Raw genomic sequence first — 24218 nt, forward strand, 5'->3', positions numbered from 1 at the left:
CATATTTGTAGTACGACTGTGTTGGAGCATTTCTCCTGCATCATACCAAATTAGGGGGTGAATGTTATTCCAAATGCCTTCTGAAGAATATGTTAGCAGTGCGTGGCCTCAGGCCTGGGAAGTCACAGCAAATAGAGTCAAAAGATGGGAACCGATTTCATTGAGACTGACTTCGGAGTACGTAAGACTGCTTTGGAAAAGAGAGAGAAAAGCAGAATTTCTTGGTGCTTTAAAAAGGAGGAAGGAAAACTACCCAGTTATTTGTTCATAACAAAATGTTCTATGCCATGTTCATGACTGGACCTAATGGTCAGGGGTCCCTTTACCTTTTTAGTGACAACACAATACTATCTCAGTCTTATCAAACGCCTGGAAAGATGTCCTGGAAAGTGCTTACCTAGCACAGAAAAGATGTCATCAAAAGCTCTAAGCATTCCACGGACATGGAGCCACAACTGAAAAGACCCTGTCCCATATCACCGTCCTTTGATTCTCCCTCAGAGTGGGAACTTGGAGAAGGGCCTGAAGTGAAGAGCTAAGGCTCTGGTGTGGTTTCTCCTAAGGTTTTAACCTTAGGATTTGTTTTGAAATCGTGGTCCTATAGCAACTTTTACGTAGTAAATGCCTTCATCGCGATTCACAGCGAGCACCATCAGGTTCGTAAAAGCATGTCTGATGTGGAAACATACCACCGGAACACACCCTGCAGTCTCCAATCCTTCCGCAGGTAAGTTGCGGTTTGTCTCGGGAGCCCTTCCCTGCATTCAAGTGTACTCTGAAAGACAACTTATGGGACTTCCGCTGCTGCAATTCTCTCCCCACTCTTCCCCGAGCATAGAGTCAACTAGCCTGTTCTGGGAGCATCATTACATTAAAGGCAAAATTCAGTCAGTGAGGAGAGAGGCCACACCAAGAGGAATTCTGCTTTCTGTGCAACTCTCCAAGATACAGGGATCATTTCAAGATCCGGACCTGGCAACCCTAATCTGTCTAAAGAGATGGATGGAGAATTTCCTTGAGCAAGTATTAACCGGTCTGAATTTAGACAAAGCTTTTTCCTAATCTCCCTTTTGGCTCAGATTGCGTAACTGTCCCATTGAGCAGGCAGGCCACGTCGATCTAAATGAGTCTTACATAAGCACATAAGCACTTGGAAAATGAGCGTATGTGTAGATTTGTATGGGTATTTTATGCTAATATTCTAATACGGCATGTTACATGACATTCAGGCATGTCTGTTCTTTGTAAATGCAGAAAAGCGGTATTTGTCAGTAGTCCACGGGAGCCAAGTATGGAGGGCCATGGGGGCCAAGCCCGCCCCCCCCCATTCCAAATCATAGGGCACTCATTCCTGTGGCGTGTCCACACAACATGTCAGCATGTCCCACGTCATGTGTGTGTGACATCAGCATGCTGCGGGGTGTTCGGACATGCCGTGCTGACGTCTTGTGCCCCTGGGCCCCCTCGATCTCGGGAGCAAGGTAGCGCAAGTGCAATAGTCTTGTCTAGAAGGGTGGATAGGTAAAGGTAAAGAGACCCCTGACCATTAGGTCCAGTCGTGACCGACTCTGGGGTTGCAGCGCTCATCTCGCTTTATTGGCCGAGGGAGCCGGCGTACAGCTTCCGGGTCATGTGGCCAGCATGACTAAGCCGCTTCTGGCGAACCAGAGCAGCGCACGAAAACACCGTTTACCTTCCCTCCGGAGCAGTACCTATTTATCTACTTGCATTTTGACGTGCTTTCGAACTGCTGGGTTGGCAGAAGCAGGGACTGAGCAATGGGAGCTCACCCCATCACGGGGATTCGAACCGCCGACCTTCTGATCGGCAAGTCCTAGGCTCTGTGGTTTAACCCACAGCGCCACCCGCGTCTCTGAAGGGTGGATACTTGCCGTCAACAGAAGCTTGCTGAGTGAGCTTCTCACCTGCAGACGCTTGCTTTTTCACCAACCTACTTTTCTCCTTAAGTCACATAGCAACAGCTAACTTGCAAGTCAAAAATCTCAGCTTGAATTTGTTTATCTGCCATTGTCAATAAGATGAGGCATGCCGCATGCCAGACAGCACATTCCTGTGATTTAAAAACAAAAGAAATCAAGCCCCTATCAGGCCATATTTCCTTTTGAAACACAGCATGAGGATAACTGAGGGTTTTAAATCATAGGAGTTGCCATGTAGAAAATAGAAGCAATGGTGTGATTTGGTATAGATGCACGGAGTTGTTTTAATAGCGTTTGCTATTAAGGTAATGCATTCCATAGGATTTGAAATCCTTTAAAACGCCCTTGAATTCTGAGCAAAGGGGCATTTGGCTTAGCGTCACAGAGGAAGTGATACACACAATGACTTCCTTTGTACCCAGATGGCATTCTGAAGTCCTTTGTGACACTGGTTATTAAATCTGTTCAGATCTTCTTTAAGCAACCTATCCCTGAACTAAACTCTTTCATGTTTGACATAGCAATAGACAAGCATTACAAAAGTAAATAGCAACAAGGTTGGCCTCTTTTTTTTTTTGGCATTGTGTTAAAGTAACATTGTCTAAATGGGTTACTTTGGCTTTAAATAATAGACCTAGTAACTGGCTTTATTTGCTCTCCGGGTACATGTGGTTTCACATACCATTCTCCACTTTCAATGGGGCAGATAAGGTATCAACACAATTAAAAGTGAAAAATAATCTGTCTGCTTTGCCAGTGGTGAATGCTCAGAGAACACACACTGATACAATAGATTTTGAATAATTTATACGAGTCGTCTTTTTTTTCTTCCTCTTTCCTTCTCGCAATCTGTAAATGAGGACACCTAATGCGACATGGCCAGGATGATACTCTATCCATCTTCCGTTAAGATAAGAAGATGTTGGGGGGTGGGGGAGGCAGGGGAGAGGGAGGAGCTTTTCAGTCAAGTCTGGTTTTGTGCTGAGCAAAGGGGTGGGTGGGTTGGGGGGGAAACCGACAGTAAAAAAAAAAAGCAAGCTTCTGTTCATCAGGATTTGCATTTGCAAACTGATAAAAGAAGCAGCAAAGTGAAAATTTCAAAATGCCAAATTAATTTGGCTCCTAGCACTGCTCCTTCATTCAGTAAATTAAATACAAAGCGCCGGCACTCTCCCGATGAAATGTTTGGTGGGTGGCAAGCTAGAAGGAACCACTGCTATTTTCTTTTTCTTCTCTCCACCCCTCCCTCCCGGTAGCCCAATGAGACAGTATATCTGGCTGCTAACCAGAAGGTTGGTAGTTCGAGTCCACCCAGGGACAGCTGCAGACAGGATTCCTGCCTTGCAGGGGGTTGGACTAGATGACCCTAGGTACCCTTACAGTTCTAGGTTTCTGTCCAGGCCATAGTAAAACAACACATTTTTGCTTGCTGAGTGTATTTGATTTTGTATGGCAAGGATAATAGCCTTGCAGAGAGAGAGAGAGAGAGAGAGAGAGAGAGAGAGAGAGAGAGTGCAGCTTCAGTGCTCCTATCAAAGAGGATTTATGCGGGTGCTATAGCGCCCATTAACACTAATGAGAATTGTTCATGTAAATTCCTTATGCCTCACAGGCATAATCTATCCCTCGTAAGAGTGCTCAACACTAATAAATAGAGCAAAATGTGGGCAAAAAAACCCTAACATATGAGACTTCATACCCTGATGGCTATTAATTTAAAGGCGTTATATCATTACAATTATTGTTATTATAGATAATAAATTATGTGTTCCCTCTCGGCATGGGCAGTTTTCCTGGAAGAGAATTTCAGATATACAAACCAATATTGTCGCCCCACCATGGGTTGCAAAAGTGGGTTTGGAGAAATTTGGGACGAGATGCTGCAAGGCAGAGTGAGCTGGGACCCCACCAAGTATGTGGAGGTACAATTTCTGGGAAGAATTACCAGGCGGGAGAATAGTTCCATAACACCTCTCTTTGCTTGCAGATTCTCTTGAGCAAATGGTGTCTTTTTAGTCCATTCCCACCCACCTTGCTTTTTTAGCCTATCCGCTCCCAGCTGAAACCAGAAAAATGTCCTGGAAAATAGCTGAGGGGAGAATCAGCAGACATAGGAAGCGTTAAACACTCCCTTTTCCCACCTGTCAGTTTTTCACCTGCAAATATTTCTTCATTGCAGTACATCAGGAAATACAAGCTTGGGAACACATGTTTGCCATGATCTCTTTAATAGTCCTGCCCTAATTAATTCATTCACACTAAGGTCCCAGGGCAGGTTTAAGCTATTTAAAATACAACATTTCTTTAAAAAAACCTTAAATTACAAAAAAAATCACAAAAAATATCTTCTAATCTCAATAACATCTAATAAAAAGTAACCATTAATACAATTTGAATTTTATTATTTCAGTCACAGACCAGTTCCAGCCCACATACAATATCAAGTAAGTCATAAAACACAATAGGGATACATTTGAATTTGCAATTAAGTATAACCGGGACAATACAGATATAGCAACAGTTAATAATAATAATAATAATAATAATAATTTATTATTTGTACCCCGCCCATCTGGCTGGGTTTCCCCAGCCACTCTGGGCGGCTTCCAACAGAGATGAAAAATACACTAAAATATCACATATTAAAAACTTCCCTGAACAGGGCTGCCTTCAGATGTTTTCTGAATGTCAGCTAGTTGTCCATCGCCTTGACATCCGATGGGAGGGCATTCCACAGTTAAAAATATATATAAATTAAATCTTGGTCACTAACATATAACCTAAAATTATCATTTAAGGCCTTAATCATTATGATAGCACAGCTTGTTCCCTAAGTTTTATGGCAATCGCACAGAATTTGGCTACCCTTAATGCGATCCCATTCATACAATTGCTTATCTTGTATTCAGATTTCCAATCGTTATGCATTATAAACCTCAAAGGTCATTTTCTAAAAAGAGATTGCTTTTCCCATGTCGTGGGATGTTTTAATGAGATACCCTCTCATCTACATTGGGCTTTCAAAATAGTGGTAAGAGCCATTGACTGTCCCTCAGCCTAACCCACTTCAGAGGGTTATTGTGGGGATTAAATGAGGAGGGTGAATACCATGTATGCCTCCTTGAGCTCCTGGGGGGCAGGGGAAGTGAGATATAAATTCAAGAAATAAAATAAATAAAGGCTGTCACATTCCCTTGCTTGGAATTAAGCCAAGGGGAACTGAGCAGCAGAGGCCAAGCGAAATTCTTCTGCACATTTTTACTTCTGCTTAGTTGTATGGTGTTTCCCCACCATTCCATTCCTTTCTCCTGGCACCTTTCCCTTGTTTGTGTACTTTTCCTTCCTGCTTCATAGCATCGTAGAGTTGGAAGGGAACCCGAGGGTCATCTAGTCCAACCCCCCTGCAATTTAGGAATCTAAACTTGCAGCATTCATGAGAGGTGTTCATCCGACCTCTTCTTAAAAACCTCGAAAGAAGGAGATTCCACCACCTTCTGAGGGAGTCTGTTCTACCGTCTAATACCTCTGTCAGAAAATCCTTCCTGGTGTTAATGTTGTGATAAGCATGGCATATTCACTGCCAACAGTCAAGTGAGATACCTAGACTGTATCTCACTCAATATAGAGGAGAGGTGGGTGAGAGATCCAAAGGGTTCTATTCAATATTAATCAGACTCTCAGTAAGGTAAAGGGACCCCTGGCCATTAGGTCCAGTCTTGGCCGACTCTGGGGTTGTGGCGCTCATCTCGCTTTATTGGCCGAGGGAGCCGGCATACAGCTTCTGGGTCATGTGGCCAGCATGACTAAGCCACTTCTGGCGAACCAGAGCAGCACACAGAAACGCCGTTTACCTTCCCGCCCGAACGGTACCTATTTATCTATTTGCACTTTGACGGGCTTTTGAACTGCTAAGTGGGCTGGAGCTGGGACTGAACAACGGGAGCTCACGCCATCGCAGGGATTCGAACCGCCGACCTTCTGATCGGCAAGTCCTAGGCTCTGTGGTTTAACCCACAGCACCACCTGCGTCCCCCATACTTTCAGGAGACCCACTGAAATTAATGGACAGGACTAAGTCACTTGCCTTACTCACATCCTGTCCAGGAGGCGGTTCTGCCTCTCAGCTTCCTCCATCTCGGTGTTGCCCTTATAGGGAAGAGGATGGGAGTAAATTAGCTCTGCCTGACATTGAGTTGTGAATACTAGTCCTACTCATTGAAAGTTACTGAACCTGGCTTACATCCATTAATTTCAATGGATTTGCTCTGAGGAGGACTGGCATTAGGTTAACCTATTGGCTGTGGCTCCATCTGCTATTGGCCTCCCTGCTTTCTGCCCTCTAAGGCCCACCAAGGGCAGGGCCGGCCCAAGACATTTGGCACCTGATGGCAAGTCACAAAATGGCGGCCCCGCAGCACACCAGGAAAGAAGGGGTGAGTGAAGAACTACATCAAGAACAAGGGAGGAATAAAGATCTACTTCGGGATCTCCTGCCCCCATGGATCCTGCCTCCTGAGGCGGTTGCCTCAGCTTGCCTCATGGCATGAGCCAGCCCTCGCCATGGGATGCAACCTTTATTCTTTTGTGCTAAACTATAAGTTTGATTTTGTTTCTTACAATTTATCTTATAAAAGGCAATCTTTTTTTATTTTCAGTACATAAGATATAAATACAAACAAAAGCAAATTTTAAAATATCAGAAACGACAGAGGGGGGCCACATATCCATTTTCTTTTCAACAAAATCAGAAGCTGTGAGGAGCCGCCCATTAGTGGAAACATTTAAAAAGTCCATGTTTCAAGGCGCTAGAGGTTTGTTGTATTCATAAAAATGATAAAGTCCCACCACACAGTATAAAAATGCTTTGGATCTTCTAAGTCTTTGGAAACCTTTATATTGTGGGTCACCTTTTCTGCAGTTGCCAGTTCCGTACACTGGAATATTTGCATGGAAGTAATTTTGTTGATTTAAAGCAAAGGGACAAATGCATGTCTCCCTCTGTTGTTCATGAATTTGCAACCACGGGGAACAGGACGACATCAGTACTCGCCTATCCAACCTCTTCCTGTAAGTGAGAGGGGCCTTCTCATTTTCCTTCTTGAGCAATTGTAATTGAGCAATTGTAATTAAATTAAATTAAAAGGGTTGCCTGGGTCTCATAGCCTAAGAGGACAACTGTTGAACAGGTGACCTATAAATGCAAGTCAAATGGGTCGAGTATCCCTTCTTGTAATGATTATATAGTGGGTTTTGTTCCCCGTGTTCTGTGGATAGGGTGGCTCATTTCTTTTTTAAATGTTTTCTTGCCCGACTTCCCTATAATATCAGCAACAGCACGTACTTAGTTCCAAATATCCCCTTTGCACAAGCTGGAAGCTCTTCCATTTGTGCAAGCTGGGTGTCTCCGATTACCATTAATTATCTACCCCCACCCACAGCTGCAGCCCCCATATTTGTACTGCATACCTCTCAGCAGCATCTTTTATAGGGCTTCAGTGGGAAGGAGGAGGCGAAAACCTCAAATGGTTTGTGGAATTCAGGCCATGGTATTTGTTCAGAAGGACTAAATCCTCAGTTCAGACACAGATGAGCAAGAAAAAATTATTTTATCAGATAACTGAAATATACTCGGAGTTGAGAGTGGATTTCATGCTTTTTATTCAGCTCATATTGGTGAGGAGGAATGGAAGTACCCCCAGAATGTCTGCTTTTATATACATTATTTACACAATGGGCCCCACGTGATTGGCTAATTCTGGGATTCTCCTAAAGGCCAATCAGGTTGCGGATTCACTTCCACCTGGAGCTGGATTGGGTGGCTTCTGTGGACCAATCAGACTGCTGCATTCTGAATCCTGTTGTTCTAGGACCAATCAGACTGCTGCAAATTGGATCCTATTCAACTCAGTACATAACAATAACCTTTCAGAATTAAGAAAGACCTGAGAAGTCACATTTAATTTTATTTGATACCTTGCTATAGATTTATTGTGCACGGGTTGAATCTTGTTTAGTTGTGAAGCCCTGAAAACAATCATTTTGGGATCCTTAAATGGCCAAACTAATCCCTAAAATTAGGAAGGTGCCAGCACTGAGATGATGTTGTATTGTTTATGTCCCCCCCCAAATGTGATCTCTTCTCCCTGCCTCCACTGCTTTGCACAACAGGTATTTCACTCTGAATTTTTTGCTGTGGGTTCAGACCTGTCACATGGCTTTCATTCCTTAGTCCATAGCCATTGCATTTGGGTTAAACTAACTGTCAGCTGCCTCTTCATCTTTGCTGTGATCAAATAGTTCCCCTTTCTGGTTTTAAAAATATGTGGCGTTATGAAAGTAAAAGGCCACTGTGTAGCTCCATAATTTAAATACAGGCAGGCATCCTATTGCAGTTAACTGTCTTGCTTCGTTTGCCAGTCGAGAGAATCCATTGTTTACAAAGTTCATTGCTGAATTCAGAACTGGGTCTTTCTATTTCTTAAAACAATAAAATAAACTAACTAGGGTGTTATAACGTTAATGTTCTGCGATTGACATATAAAGCCTTGCAACCAGATTATCTCTGGGAATGTCTTTCCCTGTATACCTCTGCCTGGTCGCTTCGATCCTCAGGAGAGATGCTCTTAATAGAGTTGTACACTTCGAGGCTTCGTTTTATGTCCACTCAGACATGAGTGTATTGGCACCTTCCCTTTGGGATTTGATCCCAATGAACATAAGGCAGGCACTTAAAGTATTAGCATTTCAGCACCCGGTTAAAACTCACCAGTTCATCCAGGCTTTCTTTCAGGAGTGATTTGTTTTGGGTTTTGTACTTTGTACTTATGTATTTTGTACTTATTTATGAGTGTGAATTTATTGTTTGTTTTCTTCTGTTCACCACCATGATGTGTTTTTTTTCCTTCCTCTTTATGTTGCTGATATCCAAATGTCTGCAAGGAAACAAACAAGATTTGCCCTGGTTCATACATTCAGCCAGGTGGCATTGAAATAACCTAGGTGATGCTGCCGCCATGTGAATCAATGGCTGGTCACCTGGAGGCGTCAACAAAATGGAAATTCATACAATATACTTTTAGTTTAGCACTAATGCAGAGGTCCTGGGTTGTGCCACAAGCTATCTTCCTGATGGAGGGGGCGATTTTTGTTGTTTCTCTACTAAGCTCTTGCAGAATGCCCCCCCCCAAAAAAGACACATGATATATGAACCTCTCTTTTTTCTTCTATTTTCTGAATCCTTGCTCTGTGTACTGGGCTACATTCCCCCTACTGGTGAATAGCATTGTTTATTTTTGATTAAACGGTATTTACCATGTTGTGAAGTCATCATATTAGATGCTGAATATTTCATAAAGCCTTGAAGGTTATCAAACCTAGTCATAGTGTTGCATGCATTTCAGTCACTTCGCAGAGTAACTTTCAACATGATGAGAGGTTTCATTTCATTCCTTTCTTTCCTTCTGCTTGATTGCAGGGTTTTTTCCGCAGGAGCATTCAGAAGAACATGGTTTATACATGTCACCGAGATAAGAACTGTGTTATTAATAAAGTCACTAGGAACCGCTGCCAGTACTGCAGACTACAGAAGTGCTTTGAAGTGGGAATGTCCAAAGAATGTGAGTTGCTTGTAGAAATTGTCTCATTTTACTTATCTATATCTATATATTTGGATTACAGTGGCGGTCATGGGGATGTGGCTTCCTAATCAGACATATTGGGGTCAGAAATTAGTGTGGATGCTACTTTGAATATCTCTTCCTTAAAAAAAATGGAAAAAAGCGCCTTTTTAACATCATATAGCACATGTCTACATGGGGATTTGTCTAAACCACTGAGTCTCTTGGGCTTGCTGATCAGAAGGTTGGCGGTTTGAATCCCCGCAATGGGGTGAGCTCCCATTGCTCTGTCCCAGCTCCTTGCCAGCCTAGCAGTTTGAAAGCACGCCAGTGCAAGTAGATAAATAGGTACTGCTGTGGCGGGAAGGTAAACGGTACTTCTGTGCGCTCTGGTTTCCGTCACAGTGTTCCGTTGCGCCAGAAGCGGCCACATGACCCATAAAGCTGTCTGTGGACAAACGTTGGCTCCCTCGGCCTGAAAACGAGATGAGCGCCACAACCCCATAGTCGCCTTTAACTGTCTAGGGGTCCTTTACCTTTTTTTTTACCTGGTTGGAGCCCTTAAATGGTTGTGTCGAATCCCTGCAAAACTACACAGCAACTCTGTTCCCAATCCAAACAGCAGGATCATAGTAGGGCTCCCATGTGTTGTGCAGCCCGCATGAATGAATCATGTACAAGTCTCACACACCTCACTGTTTGCGGGGACTGCTTCCTGTACATCTAGCTTAGCACTTGCATTATGACCAAGCAGCCTGGTATATATATTTTTCTGTGGATGAGCTCGTAAGAAAAACATATTTCTTTGTGTACACACACACACACACACACACACAATCCGGAAGTTCAGTGTTACATGTTCATCTGTGAGAGAGAAATATGTTGATAATAAACATGCAGATTGAAGAGAAGGTTGAAAAGAGAGCTCTCAAATGATGAAATAACTGAGCCCATGCAAAATTAGAACAGAAGAAGGTGCCTGTTAGCAAAGACCAGTGAGCAAGCAGACATGTGAAGAGTCAGAAGTAAAAATAAATACTGACATACAAGTGTCAGGACAAAAGGTGGGATGGAGAGAGTCAGGGGTGCCAACTTAAATAAAATATGGGGGGGGGGGCAGGTAAGCCCTGCCCTGCATAATCGATCACATGATGCTGTGTGCACACACCATTTGAATGGGAATGCCAATCAATTTTGTGGGGGCCCGGCTCCTTCAAATATTTTATTATAGGGGCTGAAGGCCCCACAGCCCCTAGGCGTTGACTCCTATGGAGAGAGTCATGAAATGTTTGTCCAGATAACCTTTGACGGTGCCATGGAATAAAGTTGAGAGAATACAGTGAGATGGCCTTTTCTTGCCTAAGTTCCATGCTGCATGACATTGCAGTAGTACCTGTACACACTTAGCAGGGAATTTCTAACAGGAAATTCAGTGCCTACATGCTAACTGAATTAGAGCCAGAAAAGGGCCTCTGAGGTGGGAGGGGAGGAAAAGAGAGGAGATATCAGCATTCTTGCGTGATTTCCAAGATATGCAGAAGTGCCAAAGTCCCCCCCCCCCCCAAAAAAAAATGCTTAAAAATTGTGGTGGGCTCCTCTGCCCAATGAAGAGCGAGTATATACAATAACTTCTAAGAGCCACGACATGTTGCACGTCAGATGGAAAAGAAAGACAGTGAATTGACGGACAGTGCAGAGCGACTTAAACATCCTGGCATTGTCTGGCTGCAACCCTGAAAAGGAGCAGTCCTATTAGGGGCTGAGGACATGTTGCAGCCTTTCACAGCTTGTGAATGTCAGAAAATGCCATCAGAACATAAGAAAATCTCAGCTGGATCAAACCAAAGGCCCGTCTAGCCAGGTGTTCTGAAAGTGGTCAGGCCATCAGAAGCCCACAGGCAGGAGGACATGAGTGCAATAATCCTTAAAGCCAGGCTTTTACCTTTTATATACCTCACCAATGGCACCCTGTACAACACTAAAATTCAGCACCCCACTTCTCATGCCACATTCTACAGCTTTGCTTTGGCACCCCCTGCAGCTCGGCACCCAGTGTGACCGCACCAATCACACCCTACTAAAGCCACCTCTGACCTCATAGTGGGTCAGCTACAGAACATTTTGATCGTAAGGTGCATTGCAAGGTGTATATTGCTGAGTTTATATTTTTTCTGTGCTTGAGTCTTAAGAGGTGAGATTTCTAACTGGGCTGTAATGTACACCGCTAAACTAATCTTAAGCATCTGTGTTTCTTCAATTGCGTGAAACTCCTCAGTTAGAATACAGCGCTGCAAACTTAGATGCGAAAGCAAAGCAGGTCTTAAACTCTTGTCCTGTGTTTACAAGCGCCAGAATCAGAAGGAATCTGAAAAGCAAGATGCCCAGAGTGTGTAACAAGATATTCTGTGCACCTGCATTGAAAAACAATGCTGTAGTAGAGGGAGGAATACAGCCGTTGCCTGTATAAATTACTTTTTGAACTCTAGCTGTCTCGTAGCAGAATTTTGGATGGTGGGTGTCAACTTGGAGTCCACATAAAATATTTAGTTGATAATTTTTCAGTTACAAGAGTTGGCAGGGAAGCAGAGTAATAAAAGTGCAGCCATTGATATCTTCTGGGTGCAAATAAGGGTAATGCAACATTAGTATGAAACATAGTACGAGGTTACTGTGATGTTATTTTTGTTTATTCGTTTTTTATTTACTAAATTTAATTGGCTGCTTTTTTTACCAAGGCAACTCAAAGTGACTTGCAATATGTGATGATGATGATGATGATGATGATGATGATGATAATTTTTTTACACCTATGCAAAAGAAAAACAAATATTTAAAAGACAATCTTATTTTTAAAAGGCAGGATTAAAACATCATACCCACTGAAGGAGTCCACAGATAAGATATTAAAAACATGAAAGTAATGCCTGCATGAGAAATTAGTCATTTGCAAAGTGTTCCTAACGAGCAATTTTAAAAAACTAGCTTTCCTGAATGAATTGAGTGGTATCAAACTTAAGTTTTACTCATAATAGACCCATTATAATTAATGAACGTGACTTCAGTTCAGCCCATGAATTTCAGTAGGCCTACTCTGTGTAAAACCTAGTTAAATACCGCCCACTGTTTTTGGTTATTCCCTTAGGAAAGCGTTTCTACAAAAGCCACTTCAGCTGTGTGTGTGCGCACGCATGACATCTCCCTCCCCTTCCTGCCGTTCTGTTCACAAAGTGCTTGATTGGCTGCAAGCGCATTTCCCCGTACAACATGAGTGCCACAAACAAAGGACAAGAAGATGTTCCCAAGGCTCTGCAGGGAAACAAGCCTATGTTGCTGAACCATCCCCCAATGGGCAAGTTAATCATGGTGGACAACGTTAATAGCAACCCAAATGCCTGCTCCTAAGGGCAGGGAATGAATGAACGCCCAACCAAAGCTGTGCGAACTTGTCTGCGTATCCATTACTGTTTGGGTTCTCTGTATGTTTTACGGAGAAGATACTCGCAGCCTTGCGGCCAGAGGCTGCCCTTTTAGTCGGTTTCAGTGGAAAGCAGCTGCGTCCGTAAATACTGTACCCGCCTCCTCCTGCCAGTCCCTGCCATGGATAGGAATTTAAAGGCATCCATGAGTATAATGTGATTGTGAAGAGCAGCAAACCCTGTTTCTTTCACTAACTAGCGGTTTACTTTCAAATAGGTAAATGATGAGCTGCAATTAATTCAGAGATTTGTAGCGGAATAATTATTCTCTTTGAACGTATCCAGGGATTTTATGGCCCTTTTTACTGTAGGGGTTCCCCCCCCCCCCATGCTCTGCAGAGCTAATGAGCCAAGACTGATGGCAGATGCAGATTTGAATTTTTCTCTTTGGATTAGTGTCCAGTCCTCAAGTCCAGATTGAGGCAGGCGCTGTATTATGCTAGGAGAAAAGGCAGCCACATTGCACCAGGATTGTACTTTTGTGCCTTCAGGTGGGATGGCCATTTTCTTTCCTTTTACCTTTTCTAGATACACTCCTGATGGAAGTTACAGATCAAAGCACCAGGTTAGGGACGCTTGTCCTATATAATTCGAAGGTAATAATAATAGTAATAATAGTAATAATAATAGTAATAATAATAGTAATAATAATAATAATAATAATAATAATAATAATAATAATAATAATTTATTATTTATACCCCGCCCATCTGGCTGAGTTTCCCCAGCCACTCTGGGCGTCTCCCAATCAAGTGTTAAAAACAATACAGCATTAAATATTAAAAACTTCCCTGAACAGGGCTGCCTTCAGATGTCTTTTGAAGATAGGATAACTGCTTATTTCCTTCACATCTGAAGGGAGGGTGTTCCACAGGGTGGGCGCCACTACCGAGAAGGCCCTCTGTCTGGTTCTCCATAACCTCACTTCTCGCAATGAGGGAACCACCAGAAGGCCCTCAGCACTGGATCTCAGTGTCCAGGCTGAACTTTGGGGGTAGAGACGCTCCTTCAGGTATACAGGACCGAGGCTGTTTAGGGCTTTAAAGGTCAGCACCAACACTTTGATTTGTGCTTGGAAACGTACTGGGAGCCAATGCAGATCTCTCAGGACCGGTGTTATGTGGTCCCGGCGGCCACTCCCAGTCACCAGTCTAGCTGCCGCATTCTGGATTAGTTGTAGTTTCCAGGTCACCTTCAAAGGTAGCCCCACGTAGAGCACATTGCAGTAGTCCAAGCGGGAGATAACTAGAGCATGCATCACTCTGGTGAGACAGTCTGCGGGCAGGTAGGCTCTTAGCCTGCGTACCAGGTGGAGGTGGTAGACAGCCGCCCTGGAGACAGAATTAACCTGCGCCTCCATGGACAGCTGTGAGTCCAAAATGACTCCCAGGCTGCACACCTGGTTCTTCAGGGGCACGGTTACCCCATTCAGGACCAGGGAATCCCCCACACCCGCCTGCCCCCTGTCCCCCCAAAACAGTACAGGTTGATAGATAAAAGCATGGTTTAGGCTAGGGCTGGACGAGATCAACTTTTCAACATCTCAATGTTATGACCAGCCAAACATCGCAATGTTGAAAAGTGGAGGGAGGAACAAGCTGCATTGGCCTCGGCCCCTCAGGGTGAAACCACCACTCCTACCAGTGCCCGGCAAAGGGAGGAAGAAGGCAGCGGAGAAAGTAAGGCGCGGGCAAACCCCACCTGCGATGTACAGCTGGTTGAAGGCACCATTGCACTCTGGCCCTCAAATTGGCCCTGTATGTTGTATTGATACGTCAGCCAGGCCTAGTTTAGACCAAATTGAAATATATCTGTGCATTTCCCCCCCTGTGATTAAACATCTTTGCTCCTCTAAGGGTAGTGTTTAATAACCTTCTGTAAGCAGGTAGCTTTATTTCTCTTACCTGCAAGACACTCTCACTCTCTCTCTCTCTCTCTCTCTCTCTCTCATCCCAGTTTCGCTTTGCTTTCCATCTGCCAGTTTTAAGGTTTCAAAGCAACGACGCCAGTAAATTATTAATACCAAAATGAAACCCATGTTCTGCTGAGATGGTTATGTAATAGCAACAACGGCACCAAACTCATCTAATGATCTTTCCCTCCTGTGCCGTGTACGGCGAACTAATAGCTTGCGGGTTCATTTGCAACTCGTTTGGTTTCAGAAAAGCATTCTAGACAATTGAATAGTCCTGCCGAAAGAAACAACCAAAGGGGTTTGAGCATCTTGCTCAGTTGCAGGGGTAGCTGCACCCCATGTGGTTTATTAATTAATTTATTTTCTTGTGTTTATATTCCACCTCCCCCCCCATCATAATGGGGCTCAATGTGGCATGCACACAATTTCCCAGGGACTGAGTGTACCCGGACCTGTTGAGCTTTCAACAAAGGAAGGGTCACCACATGCCTTCACATCGTACTTCGGGAAGGAAAACTCTGCTGTCCTCTACCTGATCACCCCATGCCAAAGAAGGCCTGTAGATGTAGAAGACGACCTTCTTCCACTGTGAATGGCAGGAAGTGTTGCAGTGCACTTCAAGCCGTAGGAGGGTCTTGTCAAGGGGCAAGAGGGCATTGCATACATCAGATGGGGTACCACTCTGATACATCTCTCTGCATATATATATATATTTTAGGGGGTGGGAATGGTGGGAGGTTGAGCCCATTATGACAGCAACATAAACCCCACATTAAGGCTGCAATCCTGAACATGCTTACCAATAGTAAATTCTCTTGAACTCAATGGGGCTATGTTCAGAAGTGGGCAAGTGTAGAAAATGGTAATTTCTCCCTCCTGCTGAGCCTTGTGACTAGCATCTTTTCAGAATTGCTAAAGAATAAAGTTGGGGAAAGGTGGGGGAGGAAACCCAGAGACAAATCTTAACGCTCCTGGAAACAGGATAGCAGGATCAAGAAGGAAGGAGCGATGTTTCTGAATTACTGCTGCACAGTCCAGAGTGTGGGGAGCAGGGTGTTTGTCCTAGTGGAACATGGATCCACTCAAGTACTCTAGTGGAGCGACTACTTGAGGATTCTGAAAGAGGATGAAAAATATACGATTGCTACTGAGAGAAGGGGGTTAGGTTAGTTCTGGAATAGCTCCTTTCAGTTTTCCAGGCTTTGTGGGGCAGGGGAATGGAATTATTTCTAGTTTCTGACATTGATTTTTCATTTCCAACACACAGCCGTGAGACTCATTGTAGCAGAAACATGAGCTTTAGCGCTTTTTAGTTGAATCATCCTACTGATGCCTCCCATTTTGTGTGTGCCTTTTCGTTTTCTTTGTTGGAGTAGAGTCACATAAGGGAGATGCAACTAATAAGCTCGTACAAAGATTGATTACATGTTCTCAGCTGGAAGTTGCGCTAAGCCTTATTCTCTGAGGTATAACATCTGTGGTGAGCCTTTCACTGCTCTTCTTCTGCATCATCCGTTTTTGTCAAAATTATGCCCACTTCTTGTCTGGTTTGCTTTTCATTTGGAAATCCTTCTTTCCTTGCCAGACATCCTGTATTTTGGTTAAGCTATATATTTTTAAGGAGCTGGCTAGTGCTGTGGTGCTTTTATTGTTGTTTTAATCTGTATTTTTAGTAGATCTTTTTATATATTGTAAGTGTTTACTTACTTTTTAAGGATTATCTTTTTTGTTTTTAGCTCTCCCCCCCCAATTTTGCCTGTGTTTTTCTATTTTTATCTGTAAGCTACCTTGAGTTCTGGTCTGGGGCAAATGGGATATCATTAAATATAACCATCATCATCAGTTCCACTTCTATTACTATTAAATTCTAAGAATCGTTACACTAGCATCCCAGCTCTCATTTTCTTCCAGGTCATATGTTGCTGCTTCAGTTTGACTAAGCAATAGGAAGGTCCACATTCAATATTTTTTAGAGAAAGAGGTGCAGCTCAGTGCTTTGCAAGCAGACCTTTTCAGTGACACATGTTCTGGTTTCATTCAGAATGTGCTGGGTTACTGCAATGCGCTCTACATGAGGCTGCCTTTGGAGACTGTCTGGAAACATCAGCAAGAACACTTGTGGGTTCCTGATGACAGGACCACATTGCACAGATTCTGTACTGGTTACATGGCCTGCCAGTTTGTTTCTGGATGCAATTTAAAGGTTTGGTTATGGTGTTTATAGCCCTAACTGGTTTGGGACCAGGTTATCTGAAGGCCTACCTGTGACAATATGACCTGTTTTGAGGACCTGCTTTCTAGTTTATCAATGACAAATGCCAGGAACAATTTTCACGGTGGTGGCCTTGTGTTCATGAAATTCCTTTCCTCTTAAGAAATGTGTAAGGTAAAGGTAAAGGTACCCCTGCCCGGAGAAATGTGTATAGTTGCATAATTGTTGATTTTAGAGAACTGTTTAAGGCATTCTGGCTACACTACAGTGGTACCTCAGGTTAAGTACTTAATTCGTTCCAGAGATCCGTTCTTAACCTGAAACTGTTCTTAACCTGAAGCACCACTTTAGCTAACGGGGCCTACTGCTGCCGTGCTGCCAGAGCATGATTTCTGTTCTCATCCTGAAGCAAAGTTCTTAACCCGAGGTACTATTTCTGGGTTAGCGGAGTCTGTAATCTGAAGCGTATGTAACCTGAAGTATATGTAACCCGAGGTACCACTGTATTATTAATAGCTATGTATTGATTGCTACTGATAATTTTGAGGTATAATTTTAAATCTGATGGTTGGGGGATTTTCTACAGAATTTTGAACACCACCTTTTGAGGGCAATGTGCATTTATACATCTTACATAAATAAGTGATTGTGCTTATTTCAGTAACAGTACGGCGTACATATTTTTGTGGAGCGGATTATCGAAAGCTGCGATCTTGACAAGCCAGCTTACTGCGGTGGCTCTCTGCCATGTTTCAGCTCCTTTGGCTTCATGCCAAGATGCTAACCTTACGGCTTGGCTCTAAAAATAACATCCGATTGAAGTGTCTTCACTCTCTTGAACTGCATTTTTTTAGATCTCATTTGGCAGTTCTTTCCTCTGAAATGTTCCATATTTGATACAAAACCTGGATATGTGTTGCTTAGGTGGAAACAAACAAAACAGGAAGTACGTAGAATGCGAGCAGTGGAAAGGCAACTCTTAAAAATATCTGTTATAAGTGAATTATAATCCCTATATTTAGGATTTTAGAAGAATGGTCTATGTGTGTATATCCATGGCAATTATATATCCATGAGTTCAGTATATCCATGAGTTCTGTGGGGCTTACTCCCAGGTACGTATGTATAGGATTGCAGTTTAAGTGCTGCAGGTAACAGGAGAAAACTTACAGGGATCTCTGCAGTGAAATGTTTCGGTCCTATTAACTAGAGGATCCCAATTTTTTGGATTAAGTACAAACCCTGTGTTTGATGTATCAATTACTTGGTTTGTGGTGCACTGCAAAACGTGAGTTTTTGCTGCAAAAAAACCTGCAAAACTTTGGCACAGGTTTGGAGGAGATTCCAGATTACGGTGTTCAAACTGTTATCTTATTTCTCCTCTTATACCAGCTCTTTCCAGTGGAATCATTTGTGTGTGTTGCAGAAAAATAGCATAGGGTTGGTATTTTTTTATTTTTTTTTTAAGATTTTCGTCCTAGTTCTAGTGAAAAGTCTATTAGTGAAGATTCTGAAACTGACTTTTAAAAGCTGTACTGTTCGGTCCTACAGGCAGTGCCAAAGGCTGGAAAATTGTTTCATTATGTCTAGGATTCTAGCTGTCCCAAATCTGTAACGGGTTGCCTATTGCAGGCACATTGCAGACTTGGCTTGGATATATCCACAGTGAAGAGATTCTTTGCGTTTTCAAGACACATGCCTAAATTTGGGAGTTGGAGCTAAATGGGATTCCGCGTGTCCCCTGGCAGAAAGTGCAGCTGAATGCAAACATGCTTTTACTGTGGATTACAGGCTTGGCTAGTCATCTGACAGGCACTTTTAATGGCGTCAGGAAAACATGCAAAGAGAAGCACACTGACCTACTTTTCCCCTCTTTACTTCATTTCTTAACGACTGCTCCAAGCAAATAGAATGTTAATGGAAAAACTCGTTGGAAAACTCAATACAACTTCAAGGAGCTTCTCTGTACTGCATGCTTCTTTTAAGAATTTGAGGTTTTCTCAGGGTAGTTCTGGAGTTCAAAGATAATCTGAACGCTTATATTCTCTCTGGGGAAATTTTTGCAGAACTGTCCCCCCCCCCCAACTGCTTCAACAGCTTTAATGAGTGGAGTGATCTGCTTCAAGTTTTGCTAAATGATTTAGAGTGGCTCTTCTTCAGGGATACCCTTTAGGAACCAATGATATATTAAGTGATCTAAATGTATTTTTGTGGGGCTTTCAGTAAGTTGGGTATTACTTTTCTCTATATCTGCATTTGGTCTCCTATTTACCAAGGGGGCGGAAATGAGACTGAGGGTTTTTCTGTTAGTCCTACCCAGAGTAGACCTATTAAAGTTAATTAACCAGGATTCCCTGTTAATTCCTGACTGGATTCGGACTTTTTAGCTGAGCTTGTCTCCAAAGGAGCAGGGCAAGTAAAATAAGAAACATATGAACTCTTTAGTTTATAAAGGATCTAAAATGCTTTTTTTTAAAATAAAATTTTAGTAGTTTTCAATTTCAGTCAGATATTAACCTCATTATAACAATATCAATTTATAATACAGTTATTAATACCAGTCATCCAAGTACCAAATTATATAATTTAGTTAAAGTGGGCCCCCACTTGCTAGATTTGATGATTTTCTTTATTTCTGTGTTCCAAAATCTTATTAGTTTCAGTTACATTCTGGTCATAATCATAATTCCTCTTATAACAACTGCAGTATTCATAACTTCTATTCGTGTTGACACATTAAATGATTTATAAAATTTCAAGTGAGGAACTCAAACTATGTCCTAGTTCTTCCTGTGTGTGTCAAATATTCCGTCCATGGTGTTTCTTCCTATAAGATGTTATGTAACATCCTGTAAGATGTTCTTCCTTGTAAGATGTTATGTCTTTCCTTGGTTGTTGCTGTTAACCGTCATGCTTTGGGCGGAGCTGATATCCCATTGTTGTTCCTCAAATTTCTCCATCGCTCTGCCCCATGCTTCGTTGTTTTGCACCAAGAACTTTTAACAACAGCTGCAAAAGTCACTCCGTCCCAGTAAATATTACCTGTTGTCACCATTTTACCTCTCAACCTGGGAAGAGGAGTGGTCTGTCGAACTGCAGATGACTCAGTAAGGAACCTTATCAGTTCCTTGGCAATTCACAGACTTCTTGCATCCTTCCTTCCAACTGAAGATATATAAGGAATTATCCTTCCAATTAAATTAAAATCCATGTTCTCTTAGTGTTAGTTCGCTTAGTGTTATTCAGTTTGTAGATAATAAAGGATGGGGAAGAGTCAGCTCCAAGTTCCCATCGTAAACCTTTTGCAAAAAAGAGCTTCCCTCCCCTTTTCCATTTATTTTTTTTACACACAGTTCCATTTGATGTTATATTCCATATTTATAATCCAATTTCTTCCATCTTCACTTGTACAAATATAATTTGAACTAACATTCAGAGGAGGGTTGCCAAATCATAAATGTAGAGAAGAAAACTTTAAATAAAGAAACTGTAGGCTCCCCCCCCCCTGTCTTTTGCACCAAATGAAGTCTCATCTCAAATTCCAAACCTTAAAGTTCTGTACTTTAGTCCAATTACACTCTAATTAATTAATTACGCTTCTTAACGGCGGCGTTGGAGGGTTTTCGCCAGGCTTTTGCACTCAGCGCCTCCCTGCGCCCCCCCCCCCATCCATGCTGGAGCAAGAACCAGGTACCAAGATGAATTGCAAGTGAAGCCCATTCCCCCCCATCCCTGGAAGGAATTTGCAAGGATGATAAACCCTCAGTCATCCTTGTTTTTTCTTGGCCTACGATCTCCCGCTGTCCCATTAACGTGGAGCAGAACTGGAAGCCCCTAAAATACTTTTTTAAAGCCAGTGGACTTGACAGCTGAGCAAGCTCAATTGATAGAGCATGAGACTCTTGATCTCAGGATCATAGGTTTGAGCCCCATGTTGGGCAAAATAATCCCTCATTTCAGGGGGTTGGACTAGATGACCCCCGTGGTCCTTTCCAACTCTACAAATTCTATGATTCTAAGTACTCCTCATCCCCAGCTCAGTCCAATCTACAAAATGTTTGCTTCTTCCCCCAAATGTTACTGTGCATCTAACCTCAAAGTTTTTACAACCTCTGGATGGAAGTGAATTCCAAAGTTGGGTAATGTTCACTGGAAATTTCTCCCTGAATGTTTTCTTGATCCAGGTTTTGCATAGCAAGGGCACTGCCAAGATGCTCCTTTCTTTCATAAATTTCTGCTTCAGACTTAGATATTTATTTTCGTCCCATTTCTCTATTACAAAACTACTAAATTACAATCATTTCTTCTTAATCACACATATCCATTTAGAATTCTTATTGTAAATCTTCATTAAAAATAATGATCCTTACTTCCTGCAACCATTTAATTTGAAAAACTTTGCATCAAATTAACTCACAATAAAAACTTCAATTCTAATTAGTCATTACTTTTGTCTAATTCATTGCTCCTAGAACAGGGTCTTTACTGTAATATTTTAAGAATTTATCTGAGCTATGCTTCTTTACAGCCTTTCTCTCCCCCCCCTTATTCATCCAGTGAGTTAGCTTAACAAATGTAATTAGGGTCCAACATGCATATTCTTAATTCGTAATTTTGGGTTACTAATTTTTTTAGTAATGGGCTATCAATATTTTTTCATGAGACCTGTAAATCGAGAAAGCAGATCTGAATAATTATTAAGCCAATGAAACCAGTAATTAGTGATTTCTAAAATACATGGAATATTGATGGATACAAACTAAAATAAGAATGTCAAGAGACTTAGCTTTGCTGGCTGTAGAGATCATGCACACATCACTTGCAACCCGCAACCTGTTTACAATTGTTATTCATTCTTTTGGTAACCTTGCAGGGTAGGTTCCTACTATTTCCATTTTGCAGACGGAAAATTGAATAATAATAATAATAATAATAATAATAATAATAATAATTTATTATTTATACCCCGCCCATCTGGCTGGGCCTCCCCAGCCACTCTGGGCGGCTTCCATAGAAAACAAAAATACAATAAAATATCACACGTTAAAAACTTCCCTGAACAGGGCTGCCTTAAGATGTCTTCTGAATGTCAGGTAGTTGTTAATCGCTTTGACATCTGCTGGAAGGGCGTTCCACAGGGCGGGCGCCACTACCGAGAAGGCCCTCTGCCTGGTTCCCTGTAGCTTTACTTCTCGCAGTGAGGGAACCGCCAGAAGGCCCTCGGCGCTAGACCTCAGCGTCCGGGCAGAATGATGGGGGTGGAGACGCTCCTTCAGGTATACTGGACCGAGGCCGTTTAGGGCTTTAAAGGTCAGCACCAACACTTTGAATTGTGCTCGGAAACGTACTGGGAGCCAATGTAGGTCTTTCAAGACCGGTGTTATATGGTCTCGGTGGCCGCTCCCAGTCACCAGTCTAGCTGCCGCATTCTGGATTAGTTGTAGTTTCCGAGTCACCTTCAAAGGTAGCCCCACGTAGAGTGCATTGCAGTAGTCCAAGCGGGAGATAACCAGAGCATGCACCACTCTGGCGAGACAGTCCACAGGCAGATAGGGTCTCAGCCTACGTACCAGATGGAGCTGGTAAACAGCTGCCCTGGACACAGATTTGATCTGTGCCTCCATGGACAGCTGTGAGTCCAAAATGACTCCCAGGCTGCGCACCTGGTCCTTCAGGGGCACAGTTACCCCATTCAGGACCAGGGAATTCTCCACACCTGCCCGCCTCCTGTCCCCCAAAAACAGTACTTCTGTCTTGTCAGGATTCAACCTCAATCTGTTAGCCGCCATCCATCCATCCAAAATTGAACTTGAGAAAAGTCCACAACCACTTACAGGGCAATGCTAGCTAGGCTTATTCAAGTCCTATTGAATTAAATGGGGGCATACTGCCAAGTAAGTGGGGTTAGAACTGCAGCCTTAATTGGCCAAGCCCAGCACTTTAGCTAGTAGTTTCATTGGTGTGCAGAACTGTAGCCTAACTGTGGGGTGGGGGACCCCAAGGGTGCAAAAAATAAATAAATCATTTACTTGCGTTTTATCACTGCTCTTTTAAAGCCAAATCTGTATTTATTTGTTATACAGTAAAAGTAAATAATTTAGATACTGAACTCTGCACAGATGGGGAAGTCTTAAGGATGGAATTACAAGTGTTCCTGTCTGTATATCCAGTTCAAAGCAGAGGGAGGAATAATCATTAGGGTTGTATTAAAATGACAGCCTGGACAAATAATGCATATTGACTAGGTAAGTGCTTTATGGGATTCCAAAACATGTGGAATGGTGTGCAAAAGCAAGAGTTGCACCATTTGCCTCCGTACTGAGCATGCTTGCGTTCTGGAGAACAGAAAGATCTGCCAAATTCCACGGCCTGTTTCTGATCTCTTTAATTCTGATTAAAAGTTCCTTTTTATGGAGTATGGACAAGCTGCATCCCCAAGACTTCCCTGGTGAAACTTGTACTATCAGCTTGAGTGGTTTTGCCCTGAGAGAGCAGGATCATCAGCCATGCATTCTTCTTCTCTGAGAGTAGAGCTCAGCAGCTCTGCCAAATTATACCATACCATGTGCAGTCGTTTGTGATGTAAATTACAACCAGCTCAGGCCTCCTTGTGGGCCACCACCATCATCTAATGAGTGGCCACTTGTTGAAACCAGACAATAGGCTTGAGGGGAAAGGGTTTGCCTTCAGTGAGCTGGAACACCCTGTCCTTTGCTTTCCATTCTGTATAATACCCAAGTTTCATCTTTTGTTTTCCATGCAGGAGTCTGGAAACTGGGTCAGTTAATCCAAGTAGAAAGCATCGTTTTATTGAGTTAACTCTGTGGTGGACTGCTGCTTCTTTGCCTTATCGAAACAAGCTTCCTGGTTTGCGAGAAGTCTCCCCATTGAAATTATCCAGGATCTTCTGTAATAATGTTGAATTTAAATCAACCAAAAAAAATAATATACCACTCTCCTTTTGAAAAATGCATTGTTTCCAGAAACAACTGTCTCCCACCCTGTCTCCTTTGCCACTTGGTTTGATCAGTAAATTAGATCATCCTTTGTTACTCTTAA

At 42.7% G+C, this 24218-nt stretch overlaps 1 protein-coding gene across 9 annotated transcripts in view; it reads left to right on the forward strand.

Annotated features, from left to right (window-relative positions):
* Nucleotides 1-24218, forward strand: part of RARB (retinoic acid receptor beta) — a 357399-nt gene that overhangs the window by 301560 nt on the left and 31621 nt on the right. For all 9 annotated transcript variants that reach the window (XM_079947362.1, XM_079947368.1, XM_079947366.1 and 6 more), the window contains one exon: nt 9415-9556. In XM_079947362.1, coding sequence (XP_079803488.1) covers nt 9415-9556 — 142 coding nt within the window. The remainder of the gene's footprint in view (nt 1-9414; nt 9557-24218) is intronic.

The sequence above is a fragment of the Podarcis cretensis genome (genome assembly GCF_951804945.1).
Source record: "Podarcis cretensis genome assembly, chromosome: 12".
Classification (NCBI taxonomy): Eukaryota; Metazoa; Chordata; class Lepidosauria; order Squamata; family Lacertidae; genus Podarcis; species Podarcis cretensis.